The sequence below is a fragment of the Bombus pyrosoma genome, linkage group LG2, assembly GCF_014825855.1.
Source record: "Bombus pyrosoma isolate SC7728 linkage group LG2, ASM1482585v1, whole genome shotgun sequence".
In the NCBI taxonomy this organism is placed as follows: domain Eukaryota; kingdom Metazoa; phylum Arthropoda; class Insecta; order Hymenoptera; family Apidae; genus Bombus; species Bombus pyrosoma.
In genome coordinates, this window is record NC_057771.1 from 1741336 (window position 1) to 1766569 (window position 25234).

The window sequence follows — 25234 nt, forward strand, 5'->3', positions numbered from 1 at the left end:
AATTAAATAAAATTATTTAATATAACATGATTCTTGTACATTGATATAAGTGTAATTCATAAAATTTCTCGTATTCTGTATTTACCAATTACGAAACATCTGTATACACTTTTCTTCAATAGTTCAATGTTAGACATGTACTAAATTGAACAAATCATTTCAAAAATGTGTGTAAATTGCTGGAAATACATTCAAGCATCCATTGATAAAAGTAAAGTTTATGTGACAATAAAATTGTAACCTGAATATAAATAAGCTGAAAATCTTTATCTTCAAAATTCCAATGGATAGTGTCCTGTATTTTTGTACATAGCACAAGCAATTATCTTACTCTTTAATAGATACTTTTATACCACTTCGTAGTTATCAGTAAAGAAAACTGTTTCCACTGAATATTTAACCGGACTTTCATCTTCTACAAGTAAAACTTCGGTTACCTACGAAAAAATATAAAATTATTTAGTTTTTTATGAATACATGAATGTTGAAATTTTATTCCTTGTTGTATATTTATATATGTAATATGAATACAAGAGAGCGTACTTTTATATTGACATATGATGTCTTGGATGAGAATGAGACAAGAAGGGGGAAGAAATCTGCAGGAGTAGACGACGGTGCTGAGAATTCCATTGAACCTGATTTTGTCGTTGCATCAACCACTGGTAAAGACCATACAAGCATATTTCTTCGTGCTTCATATGTATATTGACCATCACATTCGTTTACTATGGGATTGCATCCCATAGGTAACGGAATGTTTATCTGAACATCATTTAATTCGAGATTAACTTGTTCTAATTCATATTCTATGTTCACGTCACATCCACCTTCTCCGTTTTCAGATGGCCAACAATTAACTATTTTAAGTAACAAAGAAGATTATTTCTTTATTACACAATAATGGATAAAGGATATATATTTAAAGCTATATATAATTTGTATTTAGCAAATTATTCCTACTTGAAATAGGTAGTGCTGTTTCATCTTGAGCTTGCAATCGCCATTTTAATACTCCAACATCAGTATTCAATGGAAACGGTTTTGTAGGAATTTTTAAACCTATTTGACCACGTGTCCTGAATAATTCTTTATCTACATTTGGATGTGTTTGTAATTGAATTCCTCTTGAATCTCTGTTTTCTAATTGTACGCGAATTCGACCCCATTTCTCATCCGAAATATGTAATGTTACTAAACCATGCAATTCAAAGTGTTGTAAGCCACCGTCTCGACCAATTCTTACATTAAGACGTTCCTCTTGCCGCAGGTGGACTCTTAACGCAAAAAAGCAATTGTTTAAAATTTATTGATAGTACATATACGTATATAAATTAAATTAATTAATATCTTACGGTTCAGTATTTATTATCTGTGGTGTAAGTGATGTTGATTTTGCTCCTGTTGTAGGTAAAGGTGTTGTTACAACATTCTCTCCTTCTTCTTTTAACTGATCTACAAAAGAATCAACATCACGAGATTTCCCTCCTAATTTCATTGCTCCTGGTCCAGTATTAACAGGCTTTCTATATATACATAAAATAAAGATATGTTGTAGAATATAGTTTTTAATAAAATTACATTTACATTACATTATTTCTTACTGTGTTGGTGTATATGAAGGTCTAACTGGTTCTGGTACGAAGTTGGTAGTATCTCTCACACTAAGTGATGATGTAAAGTTACCGCTGCTTCCATAAGAATTACCAAATCCAGGACTTTTAAGACCACTTTTTTTAACTGCTTCCATTCTTTGTCTTTGCAATTCCTTTGCTTTTTCACGCATTTTATTTCTAGCTTCTCTTTCCTGAGTCATTCTTACAGCTTGATAAACTTTTTCTTCGTGTGAATCCATTTCTACAAATGTCCTAATCTGTGCTAAATTAACACTTTCTCTATATCCTAATGCAACTATTTCATCAAATGCAAATATCAAATTGAATGCATTTTCAGCTATTTCAAGCTCATCCATTGAATTGCAATACTCAGGAATCTGTAAATTTATTATGTAAACTTATTAACCAAATTATTAAACATTAGTTAGGAATCAATTAAATATACAAAATTGAAGTAATAGATACTTGTATTAATTTTAAATTTGTAATATACTTACAACTCTTGCAAAAAGCCTCAATGTTTCTAAATCTTCTAATATATTACTAGCTTTTGTTGTAATTAATAGCATATATACTTTTTCCAAAGGTTGATAAACATATCTCACAGATTCTGTTTCTACAAATGTATGTTGTTTACCAGAACTCATTAACTTTGGAAATGCAGCAAGCAAACCTTCTATTCTGGCCTTTGTCATTTCAACAAATTGGCGAGAGATAATAGCTAAAATTCATAAAGATTATTAGTTTGTTCATTAATTACAAGCAATATTTAAAAGTGCATATAGCACATACTTTACCCTAAGATCATAGGATATCAATATTTTAAACATACTTACTGTAAATTGTTATTTAATAAGTATTTAAAAATTTATATAAAATAATTAAACATAAATTATTAAATTTACATTATTTAAAAATATCTGTTTATTCATTTATATAATATATAACAATAATATTAAATAACTATTTCAATACTAAATTTATAAATGTTACAATTAAAGAATTAGAAAAGTAACTGTATATATAAAACAAAATAAACAGCTGAATGTATTAAACAAATAAGATCAAGATTGCTCGACAATTAAGACGGTAATAATGTTTGATATCAACACATTTATAGAACACACATATATGTATAAACAGGTGTGGTCAGAGGAAATAAGTATTACTTACTTTTGCCTGCTTTTGTGCAGACTGCTGCAGCAATAAGTACCTAAAATAATAAAAAATAATGTAATGTTGAAATACATTTTAATTTTTTATATGTTTAGTTTAGAACCACGAGCAGTGATTGACATCTGTGGCAACTTGTACCGCACGGCCTTGTCATAAATATCTTTTACAATTTACGTACATTGTCAACGATTCCAAATTAATGATAGACGAATGCTTACCATTTTGCTGAATTATTTAGTTATATGCTGTACGATTAACCCAATACAATTTTTACATAGGCCAATCTTCCATATACAATAAATATGAGATTACAAACAGAGGGCGCAGTATTCTGACGCGTGGCATGACGAAAGATATGAAATGAATGTACCATGAATTAGGCGATATTATAGAATTGGTATCGTTTTGAAATTTTCTGGTATGTCACAGTATGTTTATCATATAAGTAAATACATAACATGATATATATATCAAATTTAAATACCAACATACTTCAGTTACATTATATGCTGTTTTTTAAATCACAAATAAATTATATAGATGTTGATTACAATTTCTGCACCAATAATTTATCATATTGTAATATTGAGCTAAAATTTAAGCTTGTATTATCCAAAACCTATTCCAAACAATAGAAATACGATATATGGTATTAAAAATACGGTATATATGTATATATGGAATGTGCACAGAACGTTGATTTTGATATGTATCAATGTCATTGTAATCCGCAACCGTTTTGTAAATAAGTATCCAGAGAGAACCAGAATTATTCGCTTATCTCTTGTGTTAATGTAGAACGCTGCAATAACATTGTTTATTATATTAATAAAGTAAAATGAGAAACTACTTAATACTGCACGTATACGTAACTAATGAAGGATACTGTTGATATGAATTAAGGTTAATAAATGAAATTTTCCAGCTTGTGTAGTCAAATATTTTAAGTTAATATTGTATTGTCTTTATTAACATTTGTAAATTATGATACAATCACAAAAATCTCGCGACTTTGAATTGGCATATAAACTACATCAACAAGATAATTGTTTTGGATTAACAGAAAATGCAGTCTTACCAAAAAATGTAAGTGTATTTTGCTATTATATTATCATTTAACGTTAATAATTGATATATACTTTGTACGTGACACTTTATATTATAATGATTTTGTAAAATTTAGAAAGATAAGGAAGATTATATACCAAGAACATTAATTGATGAAACCTTGGAATTAATTGATCCAACACCTAATATTCATACATTGTTTGTACAATTTAATGAGCGTTTTTTCTGGAATGTTTTGCTTCCTGTGGAAGTTAAATGGAGTCCTAAAATGACAAGGTAATTTATTTCATTCAAGGAACACTAAATAAGATAAAGTGTTTATTATACCATATATTATATTTACTCTTATACATTATAGTTGTGCTGGTATATGTACTTTTCATCCTCGAAGTCGACAATGTATAATTTCACTTAGTGCACCATTATTAAAACTTAGACCAAGGAAAGATCTAGTTGAGACCTTACTAGTAAGATTTTTGTAGTATAATTATCTTTGATTAATTATTAAAGAATCTAACCAAACTTATTAGCTTTCCTTATTATATGAATATGTATTACAGCATGAAATGATTCATGGATACTTGTTCCTCACGAACACTAATCGTGACAGAAATGGACATGGTCCAGAGTTTTGTGAACATATGAACAGAATAAATAAAGCAGTTGGTACAAAAATAACTGTATGTATATGTAATAAAATAAATATAATAATTTATTATATAATTTTAGCAACTTTTTCATTTTTTTAAATATTTGTTTATGTAGATATATCATAATTTTCATGATGAAGTTAGATTATATCAACAACATTGGTGGAGATGTAATGGTCCTTGTCAAAAGAAAGCTCCATACTTTGGAACAGTACGCAGAGCTATGAATCGTGCTCCAGGTCCAACTGATTTTTGGTGGAAAGAACATCAACAAACTTGTGGTGGCCAATTCATTAAAATTAAAGAACCAGAGAATTTTAAAACAAAATCTTCAAAAAGTAAAGAGAAAACAAAGCCTTCTTCTAAAAATTATAATCAACCAAGTACTATGTTCAATTGGCTTATGAAAACTACTTCACCTATCACAGAATCAAAAATTGTATCCATTCCAAAAAGTATCAAATCAGTTGTAAATAATCAAAATTCTTTAAATGAATTTAAAAAACTTGGAAATAGTACAAACAATGTTCATGGTTGGGGTACAGGAGGTCCAAACTGTTCAAGTAATTCACAAAAATATGGTAGTCCTAGCAGTATTACTAAAATTTCTAGTACACCTAAATTTTCATCTTCTGGAGTTGTTGGTGGCTCTAATATAGGCCAAAGTAATTTATTGAACAAATTATATAATGTTAATTATAATCAGGCTTTAAATAAGAATACTACACCAAGGAAAACAATAAATTCATTAATTAATGCTGTAGAAATGGAGAAACCAATTGCTAAAAATAGTAAATTATTAAATGAAGTACAAACAAAACTTGTGAAATGTCCAATATGCAATAATTTTGTGCCAAATAATGAGATGAATAAACATATAGATTTTTGTTTAAGTTCAAGAAATAAAACAGTAGACAAAAGTAAAGAGCAAATTACAATAAAAAATTCTAATAATGGTAATTTTGCAAATTTGGAAATAAAAGCAAATAATTTGCCATCTGCTAAAAAAAGAAAAAATGAATCAAGTACTTTTTCAAGCAAACAGCCAAAATTAGATCAGTTACAAAATTCTAGGAAAGTAAATTGTCCTATTTGTAGTAATAGTTTTAATCTTATAGATATAAATGAGCATATTGATAAGTGTCTTCTAGAAACAGATGATAATTTAGTTATTAAATTAGATGATACAGATGATGATAATACAAGCATAAACGAAAGTATAATTTCTATTAGTAGTGCGTCTAGTGATGATTCATTCAGTTTCTCAGTTACCGAAAATTCGAAAAATGCTAATCAGAACACAAAAGTTAAAAAAAATAATGTAATGAATACTGTTTCACATAATTGTTTAGTATGTAATGAATTCATTCCTTTTGGAGTCTCGTTAAATGATCATTTAGAAGATTGTATTGGGAATGTTTTTAATGACGACATATCTTCATCGATTCATTGTAGTAACAGCGAAATCTTGAATGCAGTTCCTGAAGTATCAATTGAACAGAATAAATATCCTTGTCCTGTTTGTATGAAATTAATAATAGAATCTCAAATGAATCAGCATTTAGATGTGTGTCTCACAAATACGTGAATGCATTGAATCTATAACATTTGACTATGATTTGCATTAACTAATAAGTGTATGGAAGTAGAGTGATATGAATGTTATTTTATAATATGTATCTAAATCCTAAAATTTTGTGTACTCTATCGTTTTGTATTATTTAATAAACATTTTTTCTATAAATCTTACTGTTTCATATTTAAAAATAGTAATTAAATTACTTTATTTGATAAATATATAATAGAAGCCGAAAAATATATTCCTTTTAATTTAAGTACATTACAGTTTTGATGTTAAATTTTCTTATATATTAGAAAAATAAATTTCAATGAAAGTAATTATAGATTAATATATAAAGGAAGTATATTTGTAAATAACAATATTAAATTTTTGTACAATTTTTACAATACATTTTCTTATCTTATAATCATATATTCATTAGAAACAACAATTTCTAATCATGTTTAAAATGTCTTGTATGTGATGTACGAACATAAATTACAAAGTAAATATTAAATCACGTTGAATAATTTTTTATATTAAATCAATTTTTTATAAATAAAATATTAATTTCTCATAAAAATTATAGTTTCTCATATAAATTATTACTGTCAAGAGTGCCTAATGCACATATACCACAGGTAAATTCTAACAGATATGTTGGAAAGAACAGAAGAATTTGTTCTTGTGTCCAATGCATATATAAATAGAGATTAGGAATTATAATATCAATAGTATTGCTGTCCAATCTTACTCTGAAATATAATAAAAACTTATTAAATATAACATAAATATGTGTTTATTGTAGTATTTAATATAGTATAAAATATTATAACTGTTTTTTTAGTACAGTCCTTTTAATTACCTTTTTGAACCTAATGAATGAAACATAAAGCTTTGTGGCAATGGAATATATATTGTATTATTGTATAATGTTCCTCCAGTTTGATTAGGTATAATTCGTACTGTATCTATTTCGTCATATATATTGATATTAATACCATATAAATCATTTCGTGCCGTCAACGCATATTTTGGATTTTCACTATAACACTGGCCAAGCAACAAAACTTCACCTTTATTGTGAAAAGGATAAGTGATGTTGTGAATTGATTTTATATAGTCTGGTGTCACGACACACGTGCCTAAATTTGGAAGTGATTAAGACAGGTAAGGTACTGTAATCAAATAGAATGAATTCTGCAATGAACTATTTCTCTAAACAATTGTGAATCATGAAAGAAGAAGAATAGCTTACCAAAAAAAGTCTTCAATATTGACAAATCCATGTATTTATGAATTCTAGTTCGAGTTAAAAAATAATCTATAAGATTATAATTATATTCAATTGCTACTTTGTCATTATTAAGCGATAATTCACCAATATCTGATCCTTTCGGAAATGTTGCTGTCACAATAAATTTTTTGGAATTAGGATCTGAACTACTGTTCCCACCAATTAGGTCATAAAAAGCTCGAAATTTCCAAGCTAATCTCATTAAATTTTGTGGTATCTGATTATAATTACATAATTAAGATTAATGTAAAACAATATTTTGAATTATAGATTATTAAAATTGCATTTAAGTTATTAAAATTACATTTTCATGTTGCGCAACAACTTGATATTTTCTCAAGGTTGATAATTCTCTTGAAGCTTCATAGCAAGCATTAGAGAATGGAGTAAAACGTTTCCTTTTAGATTGTTCTCGACATTCTTCATAAGGCCATTGTGATTCTTTAGCAATTTGTAGCTGCTTTTCACTAATTTCGCCAAGTAAATCTAATGTAATTGAAGATCCATCGCATTTGCCTTTTGCTGTATCAGAATATCCCCAAACAGCATTTAATGCAATTCTAGCAGGATCACTTGGCTTAGTGCTTAGGAAATCCCATTCCCAAGGTATTGCTTTTTCTGCTTCTAAACAAAACTAAATAGTAAAAAATGTTGTTATCTTGTGTTATACTTCCTTTTAATTATAATGTTGCATATAAATTACCTTCAAAATTTTTTGACCTGGTATAACTTTAGTCGCTTTAATTTTAATCGTATCGGATATCCAGCTGGTAATCTCGTAAAGTGCAGCTACATTCCACTGTTGAAGAATTTGTGATGATTCTATATTGTGATGTGTTAAAGACAACATATGATGATTTGAACCTTTAATATATTCAAATTTTACCTAATAAAACATGTTCAATGTAAAATTTATTATTTTGTTCGCAATTAAAATATAAAAAATTTTAATATACTAACTTGAGTACGCTGCGCATCAATTGTACTAATATATGCAGCTAAACCACAGCTACCTTTTGGTGGTACATATGTGTAATAATCTAAGAAATGAAGGGCCGTTAAAGCAAACTCCAAAAATGGCCATATACTAAAACAATCCAGAATGAACATACAATAAATGATATTTATTACCTAATAATGTTTATAACAAAGAATATACAGATATATTAATATTTAACTCACTGATAATTAGCTCGATGTGAAGAAAACACATCTTGAATTAGTTTCTCTCGTGATATTACATTTTCACAGTCAAAAAGTTTTACATATGCTTGACCTCCTAACTCTGATAATTCAAATTGAAATAAATCTATTGTCTGTAAGAGAGGATTAATTAATATTTGAATGAATAATATTTTTATAGAAAATAAAACTTTTAATTAGTATCTACCTTTGGTTTATATGTTGGTGATTTTGTAATTATATATAATTGAGGACAAGTAGGACAAATTTGACGTAATTTTGATTTAATATTTAATCCTTTTATATTAGTGGATGTTCTAACATGAGCTGTAATGCCCATTTTAAGATGTTCTAAAAAGGTATAATATAAATAATAAAATTCTTAATAAATTCTATATCTAAATATTATTAGTATCATACCTCCAGGAGTATTATATGAAATGAATGGACGATCTTTAAATCCAAGTGTAATATTGATTGGAAGATATCCATGAATAGAATGTGCCCTTTCTGCACTATGCCATGTATCAATTAAAGGATTATAATTTTCTATTATTTCTGATTTGTGAATAGATGTTCTGAAAATATTAATTGTATAATGTGAAACATTGCAACAAACAAGTGAAATTATAAATTATTCTATTATACCGTAGTATAACATGATTATTACGACCAACTGAAACATGTGTAAAATTCCCTCTCATAGAGAATAACGATGTTGCAATAACTGCAAGTCTAGCATTTGCTCCCAGATCTGTAACTTGCACTGATTCCATTGTTAATGGGATATTAATACGTTGTTGATTAACATGAAACTCCATGTTTTGATATATATGATATATATTATCAGGTAAAGAAGACAAATCTAAAAAATAAATAAAAATATAAATATAAAAAGCAATAAATATTTAATTATGTTCGAAATTTTCGGGACAGATAATTTATAAACTTACATTTAAATCCTTTAATAATATTTGTTTCATTCAGATGAAGGCATAAAACTGTTTTTTCCTGAATACGTGCAATTACTTCTAAATGTACAGGTCCATTTTGCTTTTCATCTAACTTAAATTGTTTTAATATATCCTTCACTTGTGTTGGACCATCTAGATGTGCTGATAATGAATGTAGAAGACCTTCAGCTTTAATATATAACTACATATACATAATGTTTAAAATATTAAAACATGTCACCTTACAGTAATTAATTAAATAATTTTAAATCAAATACTTACAGATACATGGTTGATACTAACTCCACTACCATAGGTATTTACAGTTACATATAAAACCTCAGGTATGTTTGTTAAAGGATTAGCAATAACAATACCATGTATCATAGCACCAAATTTCCTATATGTATCTTGATAGTCAAACAAATAGTTACCAGTAATTAAATATGAATTTGTAGTTGGACGAAGTACTCGTGTAAATTGTGCAGCGATCACACCTCTACACATTAGAATCATATATGAAAAAGGTATTTCAGAATTTTATTATTCCAAAAAGGAATTGTATGAATTATGGTCTTACATACATATGAATATAACAAGGATGGGTGGTACGTTCCATAGATTTCAAAATAGTATAAAAATAATTATATAAATGTTGACTGGGTTCACTTTGCATATACCAATATAATGATATTAATCTGCTTGGTGTAGGACTAGAAACAATAAGTAGTGTCAATGCTGCTACCCTCATTTCTAAATGTTCAGTTCTATTTATTAAAATTGGCCAATAGACAGGATATATCTGTGATATAAAATAAAATAAAAAAGTAGTATTTAATAGCTTTTTACATTATTATCAGAAATTACTTACAACATCAGGTCTTAAAGGAGCAGTTGAAAGTGATGCCCATGCAGCAAGAACGCGAAAATGACGTGATTCTGCATTGCTACCACTTGCAATAGGTTCTAAGAATTCAACTACTCTTCCTAACTGTATATTTGCTAATCCTTCTAGCCAAATCATTTTTTTTTCGTATTCCTTTGTCTCTATGAATTATTGTTTTATTATAATACTAGAATAATGATTAAAACAGATATGTGAAATTTATTTAATATATATTTATCACGTACCTGTAAATTTATCAAGATATAAACGTACGTAATCATCTAACATCTCATATGGACAGTACAATAAACAGGTCTTGTAAATCAATGTGCCATATGTAAGAATAGCAGTATTTTGGACTTCAACAGAAATTTTTTCTGGTAAATTTAGAAATGTTTGTAAATTTACTAATAATTGAACGTCAGGTTTTCGTATATGAAATGGTAACTGAGTGAGAAGTTGAATTGCAGACATATCCGAAACTTTTTTATCTTGGATTAATTCTAATATAAACAATGCAGCTTCTTTAGTGCCAACTTGTGGAAGTGCTTCAAGGAACATATTTCTATAATAACATGAAAAAAATAACAATATATTTTATATGTTATATAAATTACTAAAACTTTAAAGAATTATTAAAAATTTTGAACACCGTATTGTTTCTTCCTTATAACTTGTTCCTGAGATTTTTGTGTATGCATTACGTAAATCAGCAACATCCAGCATTTGAAGATAATAAAGCAATACAGTTATCGTCGTATTATGTAAATTATCAGCCTCTGTATCTAAACCAGGATTTTCAAGTCTCAGACTTAATCGATCTAATAAAGTCCCTATCTATAAAATATGTAATAGCATTATTAGATATCAGTTATAAACGAAGAATTTTTTTTAACCAATAACTTACAGATTTAAAAACAGTATTCTTGTCAAGAGTACCTCTACTTTGAGTGAGATCAACTTCTGGAAGTTCATGTTGTAGAACTTTAAAATATAAGTCTTTAATGGGTATCTTATCTACTGTGTTTTTCACCGAAATTAATTTAAAGATCTGTCTGTGTATATCAAGAAATTAATATGAAAGTTTTGTTTATTATAACAAGTTTCTTAGAATAAAATAATTTTCATTTCTTAAATATACCTTGTAAAATGAAAATGTGCTTCTCCAAAACTTTGAAAAGATTGAACATATATACCTCCAGAAGCATTAACAAACAAAATCTCATTTAAAGATCCATTTATCTTAATTTTGTATAATCTCTCACTGGACTTCAATATTGGATTCTACACATATATGAAATTTATTGTGTTATGGTAGAAAATAATAAGATATTTGGTAAAATAAATGAAGGTACATATAACATACTTGATCTCCATTGGGACACAACATGTTAGGGACATTTGACCACGTATAATGAGGATGTCCAATACAAGCTCGTGGATCAAAAAATTTTCTTATTATCCATTCATCTTCTTCTTCAGGATTGACAACATATTCAATATTGCACTGACCATAATGATTTTTCTATAATATAATATATTAGTTAAAATAAAAATATAAAACTAGTATACTTTAAAAAATGTGTAAAAATTCTTATTAAATGTAATGACTTACTTCAGTTGAATGAAATGCTGTTTCCTTCTCTAAGTTAGACAGATCTAATTGTAAAATTCCTGCTATACTCCTTTTTATATTTACAGACCATGGCGATATTGCTTCTGTACTAAAATTTTCAATAAGACCATTTCTGTATATAATTTGAAATGGTTTTAGAAGATCAGTCACATCTTCTGAAACAGCTTGATCTTCTCCTTGTTCTTGAATTTTACCGTTCCAAATAGTCATCTTCAATGATTCCAACTGTATGTAAATATCACATATAAAAGATTTTAATAAAATTAATTATTAATTTTACTGTTATATTGTTGCAGATAATATTATAAAGCAAAAAGAAATATGAAATCAATTTTTCAAATTTTGCTATTTATCAGTTATAAAATTTACCTGCATTGTAGCAATATTTTGTTCTGCTTGAATTTTAAGTTTTCCATTAAAACCCCATGAAGATGATGCGCCAGATGGTAACAAGACACCAGAACTTGAAAGTGCATTGTACGAATATATATACTCTTTTCCTGGTTGAAATATACCATTTGTAACATGATTGTTACAGAAAATAAAAAATAAAAATATAATATCCTTTAATTTGTGCATTAGTATTTGTAACACATAATTAATATCTGTAAGTAAATATTTTAGATTAATAATGGCTGAAACATCTTTGCTCCACGTAATTTAATTTCATTATTCTATATTCAACTATATTAAATTATTTTCAATGCTTAAATAAATTCAACGAATTACATTATTCATAATACGTTATAATTATGAAGATTATATAAATCTAATTATATGTGTACTTAAATAAAAGTTACTTATTTATAAAATGACAACATTGAATATTTTGTAATATGGCTTATGCACTATTTAATTTGAGTTATATATAACTAAAAATGTTTATTCTGTACCTGTGAATCTCATAGTGTACAACAGTAGCTTAACAAAAATGAACTGAGTTCATAGAAGTCAAGAGATGACCTTTGTTGTCCCTATCTCTGTGACCCATGAACACTTCTTCACTATCTATGTGAATAAAACTTATCTCCTGTCTAAATTATCTTCAATCGTATAAATCAGCCTACTACATTTTCTCTGTATACTTTTATATGATGTGTAAATCATACATCATAATTTTCCTTAATCATATAAATAATCACTTCAAACAATAACTTAAAACAAAATAATGTTTAAATTTTACATTTCCTCGATAGATTTTAATTATAGTATAATCTTACTCATAATAACAAATGTTATAAAAGCACAATACAACATATTTACATTACTTATATGAATGGGTACATCAGTTTTATATAATAAATGATTTGTTTTTATATAATAAAAAAATTAAAATTTATTTTTTCCACAAAATAAGTTATATTAAAAGGATTATACATTAGAAACTTTGCTGAAAACAAAAATATTTAGATAACTATGGACTGTCACTATTATACAGAAATATATATTAGCTTATGTACTATACAGTACAATAAATAAAATGAGAAATTTATAAGAATATTTTCTTTAGTTATAATAGGAAAACTATAATAGGCACAATCTAATATTTACATATTTATTTTTATATATTTCTATTTTCATTATTTACAATTACTATTGGAAAGTATATTATATAATCAGAATCTTATTTAATTTATTTCTATACAAAAAATTACACTTTTATATATTATACATCTAATTGTACTGCAATTTTTCATATGCAAGACCTTTTCAATATGAGTATAAAATTATAGATAGGCATTATTAATGAATATCATAAAATAAAAATACCATAAAATATGATTAAGAAATGCATATATAATTAATACATTACAAAGGTTTGATTATTTTTAAGATGGACTTCGAATATTCCCAGGCTTCGCTGTAAAAGTGAATAATTAATTTAAAATACGCGAAGATTTAAGTTTGTAGTTTATTGATAAAATTGATATATTCTATATACAAAAATAATCTATTCTCAATATACAAAGTCTAAAATATCAGATATAGTATCTATGATTACTTATTTAATCATTTATAGCAATTATATATTATAAAAAATAAACTATTACGACTCTGATATAAAAAAGCTTATAAAATTTATACTTACTTATGCGCTGGATTTGCTTGATCTAATTGTTCACTGAGTTGCTGAATAAGTGTAGCAAACATTTTGAGATGCTCTATCGTTTCACCCTGCAACCACGCACGAGGGAGTGTACTCATTACCTATTATATAAAAACATAGTATTATAAAAAGATATTTTCTGAGTAACGTTTACTTAAAAGTTTAAAGAGTTATATGAAATATGTTAAAATGAACAGTATGAACATACCATATTTGCTTTAAATAATGCATCAGTCGGAACAGATACTCTTAAACCAGCTAAAAGATATCTATTTAATAATGAACCAAGTGCTAAATTTTTTAATTGTGTGTCTCCAAGAAGACCTTGCCAGCTCAATAAATTTCTTAAAAGTTTCACAGCCATTGCAAACTGCCTTTGAAAAAATTGATGTTTAGTATCTAAGACTCTAAAATATAAAATTAAAAATTATCAGCATTGTTACAAAAATATTATTAATAGCTTTAAATAAAGATAAATATTATATACTAACTGTTTTGGAAAAATTGGTATAAAAACATCATTTTCAACTGCTGATTTAATTTTCTCCAATATGGCATTAAATAATGTCTCTAATGGCTTGCTTGTATCATTTAAATTTGGATATTCCCTAATAAGACGATTTACTGTGCCTACAAGTCGTAACGTTTGTGATGTAGACATTGGATCCCATATTCTTTCAACTATAGCTATAAATAAAAAATTTTTGTAAATTATTGCAAAGTTTTCAACTGGAATTTTAATTATACTAAATAAAATAATCTTACATGTTAATTTAGGTATAACAATTTTTTCTATTGTAAATGGTACTAATCTGACATCCGGATCTCTTTTAAGTGACTCTTCTGTTTCTTTATTATTTAATGCATATAAAAGTAAAGTATTATACCATTTTGTTCTCTCTATATCTGCACTTTCCTAAAAGAACAAAAATTTTGATTTAGAGTTAGTATTTTATTCCGTTATTATTACATTCATAACTAAAATATATGAAAGTTTGATATAATACACGTACCATAATAGGATTCCATGTCAATAATAGTAATCTAATAATCGGAGAAATAATTTTAGGTATACATAAAGATACATAAGCTTCCATATAAGCATCTCTATCAGTTTCTCTCCAAGACTCCAATTTTGAAAGTATTCCTCTTATTGTGCAATATTCGTCCATGACGTCAGAAAATATTTCTTTACTGTCACTATCAATTTCATCTGAAAATAAATATAGAAAGAAGACATTTTATAAAAGATAAGAATTAGAACATAGTGTTAATCTATACTTGATAGACAATAGTAAACATTATAAATTCTACTTCTTCGTAAACTAAATTTAATTAAACTTGTTAAAGTACAACCTTTTGTTTGTTTAAACGCGAGATTTTGCTGCTCAGTAACTTCATCATCGCTAGACATTCCATCAATATGTTTTGGTAATGTAGGAGCTAATTCTCTAGCTCTTCTTCGACGAGCTCTTCTTCCTTCTCTCTCTGTAGCTCGACGGATACGAGCTTCAACTTCTGGCCCTCTTCGTATAGGTTGTCCTCCTGTAATTTAAAAAGTAATTCACATCTAAATTATATTGATCAAAATACATTTTTCATTATATTTATATGTTCCATTATATATTTTTTATCAGTCACAGATAATTATATATAATACTGAAATAACTGACTTGCAGCTGTTGTAATCTCTTCTGCTTGATCCCTTGTATCTTGTCGTCTTCTTTCCATTAGTTCTATTGCACGTTCATTATAAAGGTTTAACCAGCGCTGCTCCAATCCAATGACCAGCGGCAACTAACAAAAAAGTTATATGTTAACATTGACACAGTAAATTAACTCAATGACATTGAGAATTGTGTTTGTTCCAGAAAATATTCATATCAAAGTAGTAATATTTTAATAAATATGTTTTAATATTTATTTTAAATAATTTATAAAAGGTGAAACAATATATGTTTTTAACATTTGCTGGAACTTAATCTGTAATTCCACAATCATTGGATATCTTTTGCTTAAAAAATTGGAAATTAATATCACAATTTACTTACCACACATATTAATATATCTTTTCAATTCTTATAAATACTTAAAAATATTTTTACTACACAATAAATAATTTCTTTATACAGAGAAGATACAGACCCCCGGCAATGCAAATATACATTACATATATGCTATACTTTTTTCTTGCAAATTCCATTTTTTAGTTTAATATGCATTTTTCTTCTTTTCTGAATCTTATGATATGTACAAAAATATCAAAATAAAACAAAATAATACATTTAATAATAATTAAATATCAAAATAATACAAAAAATATGTAATAATAGGGAGAGAAATTCTAATTCATTAATAGATACGTAAAATATCCTTTAATTTTTACTTCGTAACACATATTTTTAATATTTTATGATTTATTTAAATATATATAAACTAAGAATATTTTACATCTTTTAGTATTTGAATATAGTGCTTTTTAATTAATTATATACTCAGCAACAATTATCATAATTTTAGCCAATGAATATATAACACAAGTGTTAGCAATATAAAATATTTAAAAACAAAAATTTTAATATTCTAAAGGAAAACTATATTGCACATTTTTCATCAAGAAATTTACTTAATAAGAAAAATGCATTATATATATATATTTCTAATATGGCTGAGTAATTATGCAGCCAAAAATTGCATGGAAAACCCCAGTGCACATAAAAAAACGTGACAGCGTATAAACCCACCTTCTCATCAAGACACTCTACCAAGTCAGTGACATACCCACGCAACTCTTGGTAATATCTGAAGCGCTGCGCAAGCTGCGGTGCACGAATTTCAGCATCATCCAGTTCTTTCACAGTTTGTCCTAACTCTTGCTCTAAACGATCCTGATCTAATTGATGACGTCTATGCACTTCTTTTAAACTGTCCAATCTACGAATTATATTTTTCATTCTGATTTTATAGGAATAAAAACTATTTCCATATTTTATAAACTTTAAAAGTTTCAAAACTGTATTAGAACAAAATTTTAATTTAGTTATTGTTACCTTGCACGCATTTTATTCACAACTTCTTGAGGAGTGATTGGTACTATTTTTGTAGGATCTGGGGGTTGAATCACTGGAGGAGGTGGTGGAGCTGGCATCATTACCATTTCCAGAGATATTCCACTTCCCATCATTGAATTTACGTTCATACCCATTGAATATTGTTGTTGGATCATGGAGTCTTGTTGCGCTGCTGCAATCTAAATATTTTTATTTATATTATAAATGTAATAGTGCATGCTGCACAATTTTTTCATACAAATGTTACCTGTGCACCAGTCACTCCTTTCCTAATTTGTTGAGCTTCCCATTCTTCTTCTTCATTTTCATGTTCACTTTCATCATCAGAAACTAAAAAATACATACAATGCATTCACTTATCTATTTAAGAAAAAATCGTGAATAATAAATAACCAAAACCTAACGTTTTAATGGTACTTGTGAAGCAAGAAAGGCTTCTCTCCTTTTCTCTTTATCACGCGCTTCAGTGTTAACAGTCATATCAATTCGGTCTTGTGAATCATCATCATCACTTCTATCATGATCTTCTTCCCTAATAAGTCTTGATTTACCTTTATCATCGCTAAAAAAATTAATATAGTTATCAAATGTTTTGCAAAATAAATCCAACATTTAATAGCAGTTAATCAAATTGTATAGGGACTATACCATGTTAATTATGCTACAAAACATATTACCTTTGTTCTTCTATAGGAATATAATCAGTTCCTAACTCTCTTGCCTTTTGTCTGCATTTCCTAGCTGCATGGATCATTGCAGCATCTGGTATGCAACCACCTTATAGATACAAAATAATATTCGTAAACAATATTGTTAGAATATTTAAAAATATAAACATAAAAGATACAAAATAATGAAAGTTTTGAACATCATAGATACAAATAAAAACATTACATACTTTCAAGAAGAATTTTCATTGTGTCAGCTTTATCTGTATTTCTTCTAAATTTATGACTACGTGGTTCATCTTCCTCTTCATCAGATGTATAATCATCCTTTCCAGCTGCCAATGCAGCTCGCCCATTCAGAATTAAAGGTCCTGCATTTTTTATTTTCACCTAGTAATAAAAAATTTTAACTTAATAGGAGAAATAATAATTTAATCAATTAATTGATTAATAGTTATTATTGAACAGACGTAGCTAATAACATATTATATTGAAAGATTAGAAAATATTTTTGTATTTCAGAAAAGTAAAAAATTATTAAATATTGTTAAAATGTAATATTAAAATCTTCCTTATAAAAAGATTTAACTAATTGTACACATTCATATTTTAATAATTATATGTATATACATACTTAATATATTTAGAACTTATTTGTATTACATTATATGAATGTATATTTATTATGTTAATAGAATCACATTTCACATAAAATATGTTAAAACATTTTCACATTTCAAAAATAACACAGCTTATAAAAATAAATTCTAACAAAGTTATATTTGCACATATTGACAATTTTTGCTATACTTTCAGTGAATACTAAATATGAAGTATTATAAAGAAATAAATTTTGATTTAAGAATAACAAAATATTTTACATCTGGGAAATTCTAATAATAATAAACATCATAGAAATAGCTTACTACTAGATCATCTGTCTTTATTTCTAATTCTTTTTCCACTTTAACGGACATGTGTGGTTGCTCAGAGTCCATTTGCATTTTCTCTTCACCTTTCTTTTTTCTCCTTTCGTGATCTAGCTGTTTCATCAATTTTTTGCTCCTAGATGATTTCTTCACTTTAAAGACTTCTCCATCATCCGCTGTAAGATAACAGATTATTAGATTTTTATTATATGTAATATTTGGAGCCTCTTCAAAGAATTTTATAATGACTGAATAAAATATAATTAACTGAAATGTTTTATTTATTTCTAAAATTGCATTAATTTTTTCCATTTTATTATGATCTCAACATTAAATATAACGAAATTCGTAATTTTAATATCGTATGCGACTTGTTTTAGCTGAAATTATTATAAATAAAAGATCCCGAAACACATTTTCATTTTATGATAAATGCATCTGTATATATGTACGTGCATGTACAATCTTCAAAAAAATTACCTTCTTCCAGCTCCTCTCCAAAACTGAGGAGCGTCTGCTTTGGTTTATCCTTCTTCTTTGTTTTCGATTTTACAGGCTGGGTGTCCTCCACTTCCATCCTATTTTCATTATCTTCATCATCGTCGTTGAAAGGTCGACGGCGGATGTTTCTCTTCGGTTTATTAAATAATGACATTGTCCTTAACATCAACCAGTCTGTTTAAACTATTCACACATATATACTGTCCTTAGGTTAACTTCTTAAATTACTAATGTTAAAAAAATAATTCAGAATTTCATATCATGTAAGCTAATATAACAAAAAATTTTGTAAAATGTGCATCTACTACTTCATATAACGTATTTTAAATTCATAAATACGCAACATTAATAAAAAAACGGGACACCTTCGTGAAATTGTAATATGGATTATCCGTTGAATAAGAATCGTTGTAGAATCGGCTCCAAGTAAAGCTTCTAAACTTTGTACACATGAATTTAATGCATTTCCCTGTTTGAGTTACTGATTGGCTTACCTTTGTTAATTTTCATGAGCATTTAATTTTTAGATAAATTTTCATTTCTCTCGCTAATTACTTCTGAAATTTTATGATTTCTAATTCTTTTTATATCAAGCTTATTATTTCATATTAGGCTTTTGTTATCATAACATTATAATGTAACTTGAAGAAAATTACTATAATATTACCAGTGTAGACAACACTTACTATAATTTTAAAATGTACTAGAGACATATAGTGTAAATTGAGCGATTATTTTGTATGAAATTAACAGAAATTATTTAACATGTTTTAAATTAATATAGGTATGCTTTATTCGTTAAATTATGTTTAGTTCAGTACTATAAATTTTATAAATTTTTCGACACTTGTAATTTAAATTACAGATAACCTAGCAAATATGAAAAATCATTCTTGTGTAGTTACTCACGGTCATCATACCGATATTGCTTTGAAGATTTATAGGTAATAGAATAAAGAATATATTCATTTTTGTTTTCATAATTTGTATTTGTTTTAGATCAAAATTATAGATTTAAGCTGCTTAAGAATACTTTTTTAGATTGATAACTATTTATATTTGTTTTTAGTAACCGCATATTATTAATCATAACACATTTTAAAAAATTTGGATCACTGATAGCCATAAGCCGTGGATCTTCATTCAATCAGTATAATAATAGTATATATTCTACCAAGTAAGTAATATTATCATCATATAACGTATCTATAGTTACAAATTATTTTAACAGTAAATAATAACATTGATTTTAGAGTATTGTTTGGGAAAGATGATGTTGAACTTGTGGCAGCTGCCCGATATATAGCAGAGCAAATTAATGTAGATAAACCATTATTAATTTCAATATCTTTAAAGGATTATGAACCAGATACTTTAAAACCTATAGTTGCAGCTATAAATGATATGAAAGTGTGAGAACCAAATATGAGTTTAATATTTGGTCAATTAGTTATTGGTCCACCTGGGAGTGGAAAAACTACATATTGTTATGCTATGACCAAATTTTTGGAGAAGCTTGGAAGAAAAGTGGCTGTTATTAATATTGGTAAAAGCTAATAGTATTTTAATGATTAATAGTAATCGAAACCTTACATTTGTGTATTTAAACGAACATACTATTATGTTACAGATCCTGCAAATGAAAATATGCAATATACACCAACAGTAGATATATCTGAATTAATTAAACATGAGGAAGTAATGTCACACTATGGACTTGGTCCAAATGGAGCGCTGGTGTACTGTATGGAATTTTTAGAAGCTAATATAAAATGGTTAATTACAAAAGTTTTAAATTTGAAAGATCATTATCTTATATTTGATTGCCCAGGGCAGGTCTGTGTTTATATACATACATAAATATTGCACTACTAAGATAATTACATGTTGTATTCATGTTTATTAATAGGTTGAGTTATATACACATCACAATTCAGTTAGTGCAATTGCCGAAAAATTAGGACAAAATTTAGTAAGATTATGCAGTGTACACCTTGTTGATTCTCATCATTGCAGCGATGCTGGTAATTTCTATATATATAGTACACCATAATTTAACAGACTTGTAATTAAAAAAGATATTTTTTTTATTATAGGTAAATATTTATCTTCTTTAATTCTTTGTACAACAACTATGTTAAAATTAGGTTTACCTCATGTTAATGTAATGACCAAATTTGATGAAATGAAAAAATTTAGTCACTGCCTAGATTTTAATATAGATTTTTATACAGAAGTGTTGGATTTGAACTATTTGCTAGATAAATTGGATGAAGGCCCTTTTACATCAAAGTAAGATTTTCTATTGAATTTTATTATTTCTAATAAATTTCTATGAATCAATCCAAGTATAAAATTTGAAATATTTTACATTTATAGATACAAAAAATTAAATGCAGCATTTGTATCACTTATAGAAGATTATAGTCTTGTTAGCTTTATACCATTAGATATTTCTAATCAAACATTGTTATTACAAGTAAAAAATGCAGTGGATAAGGCTAATGGTTATATTTTTGGCGGTAACGAACCTCAAGATGTTCAAACTTTACTTGCTTGTGCTGTAGGAGCAATGAGTGAAACTGAAAAAATGTCTACAATAGATGCTTATTTTTAAAGAATTTATTTTAAAAAAATCATTGTCCTTCTTATTTTTTTCCTTTCCATATTGGTATTCCTTAATATATTAATAAATGTCTATTTATTTAGTAAAATATATTAGGTTAATGAACGTAATTTTACTAACTACTTAACCTTTTGACTAGTCTGTTTGGCTAACAAATATTTGTGCCAAGTCATCATAATCATATACCCTCTTCAAAAATGTATCCGTTAATTTTAATCCCGAAATTGTCTAAAGTATATATAATAATATTAAATAATATGCTGAAATATTTATAGACATGCGTTACGAAAAGTTCGTACGTTCCATTTGTCTTACAAAGACAACTTTCTTTGGATTCTGTGACCATGAAAAGCAGCGCTTTTCAATTTTAAATCGAAAGGTAACATGTTCTTATTTGTAGCAACAAAGAATAACTCGTATTGTTTTTGCGCTATAAAAATTACCACGTTTCAGTAGTTGTTGCAAAAAACAACGTGTTGCACTTGTAGCTGTCAAAAATATTATATTAAATAGGTTGTCTAACATTCTATTACAAGAATAAAAAGGTAAACGGTTCTTTTAAGTGAAATAAATGTCTAGTAAAATAAGTAGAACTTAATGAAATACAAACAAACTAATTTATTTAATTAATAATATTACTATAACATTGAATACATTCCCTTAGGATAAGACCTTTTAAGCACTAATGCTGATAAATTTTTTTTAAATAATTGAATTTTAGTATCTTATACAATTTATAATCTATATTCTATAATATCCTACTTTGAGACGTACCGTTTCAAAATTTTCATTTACGTACCTTTTTCATTTGAATCTTCATAGGACAAATAGAACCTGCCACTCTTCGCCGCAATGTTCGAAATATGATATTGTGATATCATATTTCGTGGTGTACTGTGAATCGTGCTCCCCTTATCGTGATTAATGTTAAACATGCAGTTATTGATGGAAATGATGAAATGTACTAGTCTTCATAAGACAAATGAAATGTACTACTTTCCGTAACGCATATCGTAACGTAACATCATTATAATGTTTATACAAAAATACTTACTATTATACCACTACGTAAGGGAATTAAACATAAAGGAATATCTATTGAAACACCAGGTTTCAATGTTCCTATCACTGTATTAGATATTCCACACCATGCTATAGAGCTACTTGATTCCAAACTTAACATTAAATCCATGCTTCTTTCACTAATGGTAATAAAATAAAAATTTTAATCGGTACAACGATTAGAATTTAGAACTATTTTTCTTATCTGTATCATATATGTACATGATATAAATACTTACGACGTATTTATTATATGACAATTAAAATTCACTGATTGCTCAAGGTAAACTGTGAGAGGAATATTTTTCATTGTAACTCGTATATCACCAAATTCAGGTGCCTAAAATTAGGTAAAGGATTACAAATATGATATAATTACAAATGAAATGATAAACTACAAACCATTCTTTGTAATTGACTTGTCTGTAATCTTCCTCTTTCCCCCAAATTACTTCTCCAAACAATATCTAACTTTCCAATGTTTGTTGCATTATGCATCATTTTTGGATCTTTCAATAAACTCAATTGTGGTTTTAAACAATATAAATATTGTCTACTACAATCAGTATCTAATATATTAACTAATCCATAAATAGATTCTCCCTTTTCATTTGTATTTAACGTTGATACTAGAAATATAATAATTATCATACAAATTCAGGTTCATAATCATCTAAACCAATCATTTTAAGTGAACCCACCACTAAATAAATGAGATGATTCAAGCGAAACCTTTTCTAAACAAATTGGGCCAGCTGTGAGATTCTGTATTTGTGCTTCCAGATATACTTCATCTGACTTCAAAAAGATTATACATATCATTTTAATTAATTAAATATTGCTATTATAAAAAAATTATTACCATAATATTACCTCTGCATTGTAAAATTTTGTTTTAACATCTAATGGTTTTACCACTTGAAATTTAAAATATTTTCTAAATGATTGTGCAGTGCTACCTAAATTTCCTGGGGTATAAGTTACTTCACATACTAATCTGGAAAAGTATACATTGATTAATTATTTACTCAACACATATTACAATTTTAATGGTTGGCCTCTTACATATGTGTGCCTATTTCTTTTACTTCGTGGTGTATGACTTCATCAACTGTACTGTCAGGTGCTAAATCTTTCATTTCTCCACTATTACCACAAAGAGATATATTCTGAGTGCTTGTTTGTAAATCTGCCTACAATATAAAATATATTATCGTTTATAAGTTTTATATGGCACATAGCATAGATACAGTTATTACATCTTATTGACTAATTTATTTGCACAATTAACTTACTTTAACAGTAACATTCTTTACGATCTGATTGCTGCCATTATGTACACAAAGATAACTTGAAAATATTTCACCTAAATAAATGTTACTGAAAGAATATACATACATAAAATTTCAACATAAATTATTTTTTGTGAAATTATATTTAAATAAAATAATCATATACATATATTATTACATTGTATAATTATCACTGTTCATATATGAAGTATGGATAATTAATTACAAATTACGTAGCTCAAAAGCTCAAAATAAATTTTAATTGTGATATATAATCATGTACATACCCGAAACTTTGCGGTAATACCATAAACTGTCCTACTGCAAGGGTTTCCATTCCTTGTAATGCAGTACAATCATTCTTAAGCTCATTATTTAAAGTATTACCAGGAAGATCTGTTGAATCACAAGTAATAACTACTGGACTTGCAAGCATAGGTCGTGTTAACCTCATTACTAAAAATGGTAAAAAATAAAGATACAATTATTAGTGCTATATATAGTATACATAGTGCTATATGATAGTCTTAGTTAATATATCAAAATAAACAATATGTTTTGTTTTCTTTTAATTTAAAACGACATCAAAATCGTTTTTATTACCTTTCAATTCTAGTAGATGTTCACTTTTTGGTTTAGTTTCCATTTAGATTGTGAAAGATAAATAGCAGAGTTGTTTACAAAAATAAATCTTTATTAATGTCAAATGAGAATAGAGCTATCACTAAATGTCACTTAGAAAATATATATAACCTACGCCTGTGATACATAATACACATAACATTCAATTCGATTCGATTTATCAAATCGATAGTTTAATAAAAAGCATTAGATTATCTTTAAAAATAGTATTTTAGAAGCATTCTGCTAATTTTCTTGATTTTTGTTTTGTAAATTCAAAAATAGTTAGGAGTATTATAATTGTAGAAATCTGAAAGAAACATGAAAGAAGA

At 26.9% G+C, this 25234-nt stretch overlaps 7 protein-coding genes across 11 annotated transcripts; 3 read left to right on the plus strand and 4 right to left on the minus strand.

Moving 5' to 3' along the window:
- Window positions 1-2: 2 nt before the first annotated feature.
- On the minus strand, window positions 3-3149 carry LOC122577728 (coatomer subunit delta). The gene is made up of 8 exons (XM_043749249.1): window positions 3011-3149; window positions 2790-2829; window positions 2114-2337; window positions 1605-1993; window positions 1356-1526; window positions 964-1277; window positions 544-860; window positions 3-437 (listed from the first exon to the last, which is right to left on the minus strand). The coding sequence occupies exons 1-8, from the start codon at window positions 3011-3013 to the stop codon at window positions 348-350; spliced, it is 1548 nt and encodes a 515-aa protein (XP_043605184.1). The 5' UTR covers window positions 3014-3149; the 3' UTR covers window positions 3-347.
- LOC122577725 (DNA-dependent metalloprotease dvc-1) lies at window positions 3144-6255 on the plus strand. Its single transcript, XM_043749244.1, has 5 exons — window positions 3144-3878; window positions 3976-4136; window positions 4219-4327; window positions 4421-4540; window positions 4626-6255. Exons 1-5 carry the CDS (start codon window positions 3777-3779, stop codon window positions 6096-6098), a joined length of 1965 nt encoding a protein of 654 aa, XP_043605179.1. The 5' UTR covers window positions 3144-3776; the 3' UTR covers window positions 6099-6255.
- A 179-nt stretch (window positions 6256-6434) lies between these two features.
- On the minus strand, window positions 6435-13197 carry LOC122577720. Of its 2 annotated transcripts, XM_043749236.1 has the most exons (22): window positions 12919-13193; window positions 12395-12630; window positions 12005-12250; window positions 11756-11914; window positions 11531-11673; window positions 11297-11444; window positions 11042-11226; window positions 10635-10954; window positions 10375-10550; window positions 10088-10305; window positions 9786-10002; window positions 9504-9705; window positions 9199-9415; window positions 8971-9128; window positions 8759-8901; window positions 8551-8684; window positions 8329-8455; window positions 8072-8254; window positions 7673-8002; window positions 7330-7585; window positions 6937-7216; window positions 6435-6826 (listed from the first exon to the last, which is right to left on the minus strand). In XM_043749236.1, exons 1-22 carry the CDS (start codon window positions 12929-12931, stop codon window positions 6655-6657), a joined length of 4263 nt encoding a protein of 1420 aa, XP_043605171.1. In that variant the 5' UTR covers window positions 12932-13193; the 3' UTR covers window positions 6435-6654. The 2 variants fall into 2 exon arrangements, with proteins under 2 accessions (XP_043605171.1, XP_043605172.1); XM_043749237.1 differs by lacking the exon at window positions 6435-6826 and having other exon boundaries at window positions 7074-7249; window positions 12919-13197.
- Window positions 13198-13802: 605 nt separating this feature from the next.
- On the minus strand, window positions 13803-19836 carry LOC122577723 (PAX3- and PAX7-binding protein 1). The gene is made up of 16 exons (XM_043749243.1): window positions 19281-19836; window positions 18798-18976; window positions 18102-18261; window positions 17881-17980; window positions 17608-17765; window positions 17451-17533; window positions 17183-17382; window positions 16877-17066; window positions 15806-15929; window positions 15489-15677; window positions 15146-15345; window positions 14898-15048; window positions 14624-14819; window positions 14341-14539; window positions 14115-14233; window positions 13803-13886 (listed from the first exon to the last, which is right to left on the minus strand). Exons 1-16 carry the CDS (start codon window positions 19465-19467, stop codon window positions 13835-13837), a joined length of 2487 nt encoding a protein of 828 aa, XP_043605178.1. The 5' UTR covers window positions 19468-19836; the 3' UTR covers window positions 13803-13834.
- A 344-nt stretch (window positions 19837-20180) lies between these two features.
- LOC122573603 (proteasome assembly chaperone 3-like) lies at window positions 20181-20717 on the plus strand. Its single transcript, XM_043740214.1, has 3 exons — window positions 20181-20245; window positions 20371-20478; window positions 20555-20717. The coding sequence occupies exons 1-3, from the start codon at window positions 20181-20183 to the stop codon at window positions 20715-20717; spliced, it is 336 nt and encodes a 111-aa protein (XP_043596149.1).
- On the plus strand, window positions 20589-22062 carry LOC122577732 (GPN-loop GTPase 2). 2 transcript variants are annotated; one of them, XM_043749256.1, is made up of 5 exons: window positions 20589-20847; window positions 20932-21137; window positions 21211-21325; window positions 21398-21593; window positions 21681-22062. In XM_043749256.1, the coding sequence occupies exons 1-5, from the start codon at window positions 20727-20729 to the stop codon at window positions 21916-21918; spliced, it is 876 nt and encodes a 291-aa protein (XP_043605191.1). In that variant the 5' UTR covers window positions 20589-20726; the 3' UTR covers window positions 21919-22062. The 2 variants fall into 2 exon arrangements, with proteins under 2 accessions (XP_043605191.1, XP_043605192.1); XM_043749257.1 differs by having other exon boundaries at window positions 21536-21593.
- Window positions 21909-25026, minus strand: LOC122577730 (trafficking protein particle complex subunit 13). Of its 3 annotated transcripts, none has more exons than XM_043749252.1 (10): window positions 24885-25026; window positions 24569-24737; window positions 24285-24369; window positions 24055-24182; window positions 23863-23986; window positions 23691-23787; window positions 23392-23618; window positions 23229-23329; window positions 22982-23129; window positions 21909-22155 (listed from the first exon to the last, which is right to left on the minus strand). In XM_043749252.1, exons 1-10 carry the CDS (start codon window positions 24925-24927, stop codon window positions 22063-22065), a joined length of 1215 nt encoding a protein of 404 aa, XP_043605187.1. In that variant the 5' UTR covers window positions 24928-25026; the 3' UTR covers window positions 21909-22062. The 3 variants fall into 3 exon arrangements, with proteins under 3 accessions (XP_043605187.1, XP_043605186.1, XP_043605188.1); XM_043749251.1 differs by lacking the exon at window positions 21909-22155 and adding an exon at window positions 22178-22838; XM_043749253.1 differs by lacking the exon at window positions 21909-22155 and adding an exon at window positions 22769-22896.
- Between the last annotated feature and the right edge of the window lie 208 nt (window positions 25027-25234).

Coding starts and splice junctions, on each gene's coding strand:
- LOC122577728 (XM_043749249.1), bottom strand. Junction 1,994..2,113: donor TGAGGCTTTTTGCAAGAGTT/GTAAGTATATTA, acceptor ATAAATTTACAG/ATTCCTGAGTATTGCAATTC. Junction 438..543: donor CATCATATGTCAATATAAAA/GTACGCTCTCTT, acceptor ATTTTTTCGTAG/GTAACCGAAGTTTTACTTGT.
- LOC122577725 (XM_043749244.1), top strand. CDS start 3,777: ATGATACAATCACAAAAATCTCGCGACTTTGAATTGGCATATAAACTA. Junction 3,879..3,975: donor ATGCAGTCTTACCAAAAAAT/GTAAGTGTATTT, acceptor TGTAAAATTTAG/AAAGATAAGGAAGATTATAT. Junction 4,137..4,218: donor TGGAGTCCTAAAATGACAAG/GTAATTTATTTC, acceptor TATACATTATAG/TTGTGCTGGTATATGTACTT.
- LOC122577720 (XM_043749236.1), bottom strand. Junction 9,416..9,503: donor TATTATTAAAGGATTTAAAT/GTAAGTTTATAA, acceptor TTTATTTTTTAG/ATTTGTCTTCTTTACCTGAT. Junction 8,685..8,758: donor CACCAACATATAAACCAAAG/GTAGATACTAAT, acceptor CCTCTCTTACAG/ACAATAGATTTATTTCAATT.
- LOC122577723 (XM_043749243.1), bottom strand. CDS start 19,467: ATGTTAAGGACAATGTCATTATTTAATAAACCGAAGAGAAACATCCGC. Junction 15,930..16,876: donor TAGAGTGTCTTGATGAGAAG/GTGGGTTTATAC, acceptor CTTTTTTGTTAG/TTGCCGCTGGTCATTGGATT. Junction 14,820..14,897: donor TGTTATACCTAAATTAACAT/GTAAGATTATTT, acceptor TTTTATTTATAG/CTATAGTTGAAAGAATATGG.
- LOC122573603 (XM_043740214.1), top strand. CDS start 20,181: ATGAAAAATCATTCTTGTGTAGTTACTCACGGTCATCATACCGATATT. Junction 20,246..20,370: donor ATTGCTTTGAAGATTTATAG/GTAATAGAATAA, acceptor ATTTGTTTTTAG/TAACCGCATATTATTAATCA. Junction 20,479..20,554: donor AATAGTATATATTCTACCAA/GTAAGTAATATT, acceptor CATTGATTTTAG/AGTATTGTTTGGGAAAGATG.
- LOC122577732 (XM_043749256.1), top strand. CDS start 20,727: ATGAGTTTAATATTTGGTCAATTAGTTATTGGTCCACCTGGGAGTGGA. Junction 20,848..20,931: donor AGTGGCTGTTATTAATATTG/GTAAAAGCTAAT, acceptor ATTATGTTACAG/ATCCTGCAAATGAAAATATG. Junction 21,138..21,210: donor TATTTGATTGCCCAGGGCAG/GTCTGTGTTTAT, acceptor GTTTATTAATAG/GTTGAGTTATATACACATCA.
- LOC122577730 (XM_043749251.1), bottom strand. CDS start 24,927: ATGGAAACTAAACCAAAAAGTGAACATCTACTAGAATTGAAAG. Junction 24,738..24,884: donor ACATCTACTAGAATTGAAAG/GTAATAAAAACG, acceptor TACCATTTTTAG/TAATGAGGTTAACACGACCT. Junction 23,788..23,862: donor CAAAATTTTACAATGCAGAG/GTAATATTATGG, acceptor ATCTTTTTGAAG/TCAGATGAAGTATATCTGGA.